Source organism: Penaeus japonicus, unplaced genomic scaffold (assembly GCF_977035675.1).
Source record: "Penaeus japonicus unplaced genomic scaffold, GWHDUDI00000001_assembly GWHDUDI00000030, whole genome shotgun sequence".
In the NCBI taxonomy this organism is placed as follows: Eukaryota; Metazoa; Arthropoda; class Malacostraca; order Decapoda; family Penaeidae; genus Penaeus; species Penaeus japonicus.
This window is the reverse complement of record NW_028234432.1, coordinates 8,773,176-8,780,675: the sequence shown is the minus strand read 5'-3', so window position 1 is coordinate 8,780,675 and position 7,500 is coordinate 8,773,176. Positions and strand designations below refer to the sequence as shown.

The 7,500-nt window shown below is 35.2% G+C and overlaps 1 protein-coding gene across 1 annotated transcript in view; it reads left to right on the top strand.

Annotated features, from left to right (window-relative positions):
• LOC122245202 (NADPH-dependent quinone oxidoreductase VAT1) overlaps nt 1-7,373 on the top strand; it is a 27,591-nt gene extending 20,218 nt beyond the window's left edge. Inside the window, exons 4-7 of the mRNA XM_086554974.1 lie at nt 4,375-4,505; nt 4,635-4,748; nt 5,751-5,880; nt 6,475-7,373. Of these exons, the coding sequence (XP_086411100.1) occupies nt 4,375-4,505; nt 4,635-4,748; nt 5,751-5,880; nt 6,475-6,668 (569 nt within the window). The 3' untranslated portion in view covers nt 6,669-7,373. The remainder of the gene's footprint in view (nt 1-4,374; nt 4,506-4,634; nt 4,749-5,750; nt 5,881-6,474) is intronic.
• The last annotated feature ends 127 nt before the right edge of the window (nt 7,374-7,500 follow it).

Sequence of the window (7,500 nt, the reverse complement as noted above, 5' to 3'; positions counted from 1 at the left end):
ATTTATGATGTATCAGTATCAGTATATATATATATATATATATATATATATATATATATATATATATGTATGTATGTATGTATGTATGTATGTATGTATGTATGTATGTATGTATGTATATATATATATATATATATATATATATATATATATATATATATATATATATGTATATATATGTATATATATATGTATATACATATATGTATATACATATATACATACATACATGTATATATGTGTATATATACATATATATATACATATATATATATATATATATATATATATTTATATATAAAATGTATATATAAGTATATATATATTTTTTTCTTTTGTTTAGATAAACAGGGAGAACTTAGGGCATTGGCTTTAGGACTGTTACAGATTTCTTGTGGGCAAAAAGTTATATCTTTAGTTTAATCATCAATAGATTCATTAATATATTGACACTGATAACTTTATATTTGTTATGCTTTATTATATATATTTTTTTTTTTCTAAGATATGAACCACTATATCTGATGTATCTAAGTATATACAACTTTTGAATCATTTTGCTACACACCCTTTTATGTATGGGTGACCTGAATGTGCTGTCATTGTGTTATACAATCATACCAAGAGCAATAGTTGTATTTAGTGACAGAGGATGGAAATTATTATTATAATTACTACAATTACAGTAATATAGGTTTAGTTTAGAATATTAACCCATTGCAGACAGGGGACAGATTTGCTTACCCAGGCTCCAGGATGGGTTTTATTTCAGAGCAAGGCAGCTTCCGGCAGCATACCTTGACTTTTCCCACTCACTTTTAGTGACTCATTGTAGAGCTAGGGTCATGTTTATGTGTTTTTCTGTATTTAGAGACTTATATCTGTCATATCACAAGCACTATCAATTCTACAGTTGACTAAAATTATAGTTTAGGTCTATATCAGCTAATTTTTTCTTTATACTCAGTGTGACAGAAGTATTGCTGTGTTAGGGGAGAACAAAAAGCAACTATATTTTTTTGTATTTACACATTGTCATAAAAAGATATGAAACATATAACCATCCACAGTGAAGATAAAATGAAGAGTTAGGGAAAAGGAAGGAAACCTGTGCTTATGACTGTGAGTGCCACAGTGTTGCCGCATGAGCCATTGCGGCTGTTCAATTAATGTAAGGACGACTGATACCGCTGTGTAGCACTCACTCCAGTTTATTGAAAGTGGTCAAACCTGAAATATGTTACATGGTTACAATCAACATAGGTATAATCTGTCACAATAATCCTTTAACATTTACAATTGTGTAATACGTGTTATTATACTAAACAGGGTTATCAAATTGATATAGATCACTTAAACTAGATCTCTGTTATCACTAAATACATATGCAGCGTGTTATTATACTAAACAAGGATATAAAGTTGATATAGATCACTTAAACTAGATCTGTTACCACTAAATACATACACATTGCGGAACAGACGCCGTCCTTTGTGGCTATTCTTATCTTACAGGTCGTCCACGTCCTCTCACGATGGTGTGGCGTTCTATACTGTTTCAATGCGAATTTCTTCACTCTTCGTATGTGGTCCTTCACGGCCTATCATGGGTTTGTCAGCACGGGAACAAGAGAGTACTGTCCGCGATAGATAAACATATCTTATGTGATGAATGTAGGCCATGTGGTGCGGTTTGCTGCGTGGGGTTGCTCGATGGCACCAGCTTTCAATGTGCGTCAACACTTTGGCTGGAAAGGGTTCGAGTACAGCGAAGCAGTATTCATCTGAAGTAACCCATATAGAGAGCATTAAATATGTTTGTCCGTCGAGGCCCCTGTGAGCGGCTATTGGTTCCGTATGGAGTGGTTTCTGTGAGTTTTTTGTTCTCTTCTTCTCTTTTATCTCTTTTCTCTTTCTTCTATCTTTCATTAACGTTCCTTTTCCTATCTATCTCTATTTGCGTTCTTTAATGCCGTCATCGGCGTTAACACACAGTAAAAGGCATCCCTACTGGCACAGGGGCACATTGTACACATTGGGCATGGTTTGAGTCACCCCCTTCCTCTCGTTTGGCCTGCACATCCTTCATCAGTGGTACTTTAGAGCAAAAGGTCGGCAACTTGCTATGTGCCATGGCACTATAAAGATAGTGCTTACTAAAGACCATAGATTGGTGCCATTCAAGGTTCTCTCTCTTGCTGGTGCTAAAAGAAAGTGGTGTCATCTAGGTTTTGGATGTTAGGTAAAACCCATTTTGCTTAATGTTAAGGCAGTTATAATAATTATGACTTAAATTGTTATCATCACTCTTTCATTACTCATAGCACAATAAAATAACACAGTGATCCAAAATCCCCAAACGTCATGATGCCCGCCATAAGGCCAGAACTCCTGCATCATGTATGATGAAAAAAACATGTCACCTGTCATTAACCCGTTGCCGACGGGGGATAGATTTGCTTACACAAGCTCGAGGTTGAGTTTTATTTCTGATCGAGGCAGCTTCTGCAACATAATTTGATTTTTCCCACTCCCTTTTAGTCACTCATTGTAGAGCTAGAGACATTTTTGTGTTTTGTTTTTTTGTGTGTTTTACTGTTTTTAGAAATTTATATCTGTCATATCACAGGCTCCATCAATTCTACAGTTGACTAAAATTGTAGTTCAGGGTCCATATCAACTCATTTTTTTCTTCTTTATACTCAATGTGATAGAAGTATTACTGTTTTAGGGGGGGACAAAAAGCAACTTTATTTTTTCGTATTTCTGTGCTGTCACGAACAAACACGAAACTTATAACCATCCAAAATGAAGAGGTAGGGAAGAGGAAGGAAACTTGTGCTTTTGACAGTGAGTGCCACAATGAAAGGCATCCCTACTGGCACAGGGGCACATTGTAGGCATTGGGCATGGTGTAAGTTGCCTTCCTCCTCTCGTTCTGCCTGCACATCTTTCATCTGCGGTACTGTAGTGCAAGAGGTTGGTAACTTGCGATGTGCCATCCCTCTATAGAGATAGTGCTTGCTAGAGACCATAGATGGGTGCCATTCAAGGCTCTCTCTCCTGCTGGTGCTAGAAGAAAGTGGTGCCATCTAGGTTTTGGAAGTGAGTTGAAACCCATTTTGCTTATTCCTGCCGGCACTGTTCCATCTTTGCATGGCTGCAATGCCGGGGCTCTCGAACGCATAGGCCTAAATCAATTACACGATTGATGGCGCATGCCGGCACCCAGTGCTATGCATATTACATAATCGCCGATTGTGGACAGCGCCCGGCGGGATCGGGTTAACAGACAGGTGACATTAACAGGTAATTAACTCTTTACTGGCTCCAACAGGAAAGAAAGACTTGAATGGCACTTCTCCATTGTGCCTACTAAGCACTGCCTTGAGTGTGATACTCTGAAGTACTGGCAGTTTGGGTTGTGTAAGGTAGAATGAAAAGAGAAAAGTGAACTAGACCATATGCAGTGGCTGCAATGTGCCTTCATGCAAGTATGGCCGGCTTGTGCTGTGGCACTTGCTGCTGTAAGCATAGGTCACCTTCCTCTTATCCATCTCCTTATATGTTTAGCTAATATGCACAATTGATTACAGTTGATTGAGAAATCCTTTCCAATGACATTTATATGCCTCATGATAGAGTGAAACACAAACTGTCTACAACAAAAAAGACTAGCATCAAAATGAGTGAATGGAAAAAAAAACAAGAAAACCCTATATGTTTTGCATGATGCTCCTTCTCTCTGAAATAAAACCTGTCTAGTGTGCCAAGCAGGTGGGACTGCTTGCAAAACACAAAATTGGATGCCCTATATCCAAAAGGTTAAACAAAGATTTGTGCCTATTAAGTTGTTTAATTCTCTGTAGTCTAATGTAATTTGCTTAGATATATTTTACATATTTATGCCCATACAATATTTCTACAGCTTTTGTCAAGAAGCAACATAGTTTTCATTAGAAAGATACGATATATTATAATAAAGAAGATGCGGTTATGCATAGCCTGGGCATCTGACCCAAAGCTGGTTGATACTGTTGCTTTCAACATAAAATAACAATTGCACACTAAGTTATTTGGGGTTAAGACAATGGTAGGAGGATGAAGGTTTTGAAACTGTTGCCTAATCCAGCATAAAACTTCCTTTTGTGTGTGTGTGTGTGTGTGTGTGTGTGTGTGTGTGTGTGTGTGTGTGTGTGTGTGTGTGTGTGTGTGTGTGTGTGTGTGTGTGTGTGTGTGTGTGTGTGTGTGTGTGTGTGTCAGTGTCAGTGTCAGTGTCAGTGTCAGTGTCAGTGTCAGTGTCAGTGTCAGTGTTTTCAAATCATAAACATAGTATTTGCATTTCACAGTGCTGAGTATATGAAATATCCAACAGGGGGAGTTGGATGGGCTGCCACCCAGCTTGCCAAAACAATACAGGATGTTACCGTCTTTGGAACAGCTTCAGCTCACAAGCATGAGGCTATTCAAGAGAATGGAGTAGACCATGCTATCCATTATGAGCAGGTAAGTTTACAGTTGTGGGAGATTCTTCCTTTTTTGTTGTTTTTATGATAGGGAGAGGCACCTACCGTTTTGCATTTCATAGCACACACACTCTAAAAAAAAAAAAGTTAAAAGATTTTTTTTTTCCAGGATTATGAAAGAGAGATCTTGAGCGTCCGGCCTCAAGGAGTAAGCATCGTCTTGGACAGCCAAGCGGGAGCCGAGTTTACCAAGAGCCAGAACCTTTTGGAACCTCTTGGCAAAGTAAATTTTCAAAGTATTTCAAAATTTCTTGAATAAGAAATTGAATTATTGTATAACTGCTTTGTTAACTAGTTAAAATCTTATATAATTTCTTTGATAAATAATGAGTATTATGTGATTAGATGAAGGGGCCATGAACATTTTATTTAGAAAATTTTGTTATTTAGTGAGTAGAAATTTCTTTGTTTCACCCTTTCATTCTCACCTGATGGAGATGTTAACCCTATGATGACAGTGTGTCGCACCTGTGTGACACAGCTAAATGCCCAATGACGGAGCGACACACCAGTGTGATGTTCCCGATGCAATATTGCATAGGCCGGGCATAGGGGGTTTCCACTTATCACTGGGCCCGTCGGGATTGGGTTAATGCTTACTCAGGTCATAATTTTTGCCTAATGAGGATGGGACTGGTTTAATTTTATCATGAGATGTTGATCAGAATGTGTCAATACCACTTGTTAATATCGTATTTATAAATACTTACAGTTTGAAAATGAATGAAAAGAAAGAAAGAAAGAAAGAAAAAGGAACTCATATTCCTATCATTACATTTCTGAAAAAAAAGAGAAATCCCATCTTCATCTCTCAAAAATTACATTCTGAATAAAGAAAAGAATAAAGAAAACAGATCCTTGCTTCTGCCTTTTTCATTTTTCATCAGCACTAAATTTCTCCATTTTTTCAATGATGATGATAATGGTAATAAAGATAGAGATAAAATAGTGGGTAAGCCTTCAGGGTGAGAGCTTATTGGAGATAGATGATTCTTGCTTTAAGGATGTATGAAATGCATTTATGTCAAACCTTCCAGATATTGCATGCACATGCATTTTGAATGTAGACAGTTCCCTTGAATAAGCAATAAAAATGTCATTTCATTTCTTGACAGGATATTTTTTCATTTGTTTGTATTTGATTTGACTGGTAGTTCAGCCAGTTTTAGAGAACAATAATAATATCTAAAAAAAATGAACACGACTAATGTTTCTGTTTTTGTAGGTGGTGCTGATAGGCGCCAAGGGAATGATAGAGGGGGAACATCGCAGTCTATGGCGTGTTCTGAAAACTTGGTGGAGCACGAAAAATGTCTCTCCTCAGTCACTCATAATGAAGAATCATGCTGTCGCAGGTATGAGTATGGTACATGTTCGTTTATATATCTACACATGCTGGTAATTATGCCTGCATGCAAATACCCCAACCACACCTCAAAGATATCTTGTGTGCTTGTTATATGTACATTCACATGGGGTCAAAGTTCTCTTTTGCTCTTCCCCTTGTTGTCCATAGTGAGAGGTACAGGTTATACAAATCCCTTCTCAAAATGTGCAGAAATGGGTAAATGGATCATTACTCCAGTTGCTTTCCAAGTAATACACATTTTGAGGTAATAACATTTGTACATTTATTAAATACCTCAATGTTTTATATACTGAAGCTATTTTTTCTTTACACTAATTATATATATATATATATATATATATATATATATATATATATATATATATATATATATATATATATATATATATATATATATATATATAAAATGTACCATAGAAGATATACATCCTTTACCAGCTCTTTTTCATAAGAATTCTTTGTACTACACAATATTGAAATAGTATTGTGAATAGCAATTACCAGCTGTGTAACATATAACACAATGCAGACATCTTCCTTAAATCATTTCTTTACTCACATGTTTGCTCTCTCTCTCCAGGTTTCCACTTAAATGAACTCAGAAAAAAAGACCCCAAGACCTTTCGAAAAGGGTGGATGGAGGTCAGAGACATGATTGCCAGCGGAGTGTTACGACCGAGAATTGACTCGGTGTGGAAATTTGAAGAAATTGTAGAAGCAACGAGACAGCTTTCTGAGAGGAAGAACATTGGAAAAGTTATTGTTAAGCCATAAATTGATTCTGTTTTTTCCTGCTTTCTTTTCAGTTTATTAAATCACTGTTTCATTAACTTTGTAACTTGTCTTTTGTTTTGAAGCATTTGAGAGATGTAATTGTATGTGCAGGTACAAGATCATAATGTAGCTTAAAAAAAGATCCTTTTTTTAAACACTAATTATTGGTGTACTTAAAACCTGACTGATCAGTTTCAATATGATAGCTGTGGTATTCACTCCCTATGTTTAATATCAACCTCTGAATGACAAGCAGAAAGACAACTTGTTTATCAAAACATTAACAGAAAATATTTTGTTTTTTACTTTTCTTTGTAAACTATATATTGTATATTCATTTTTTTAAAATTATTTATTTATTTTTTATTTTATTTATTTATTTTTTAAGCATATGCATATCTCTGTTTCTGCCCATCTCTATAATTTTACTTATTATATTTTTCATCCTATACATTTTAGTTGAAGGTAAAACTTTTTAATATATAAGTGGGAATTATTAATAGTGATTGTCTTATTGCAAGAGTAAGTAGATATTCTGAATCATTCACTTATGGTTCATTTATGTTTCTCTTTTTTAATAATTTAATTCAATATTCATTCTTAAATATTCCACAACTAGCATTTTTCACAGCGTCTGATTGCTTTTGGAATGCAATTTAAAAAAAAAATAATAAAAGCTTGCCATTCCTTTAGTTGTGCAACTAACTCATAAGTACTAATTAATATAACTTTGCTAATATATCACATATAGGCTCATATATCATACCATAAATCTAAAAAATAATAGAAAACACAACATCTTAAGATATGGTCCATCTCGGATGGATTAAAT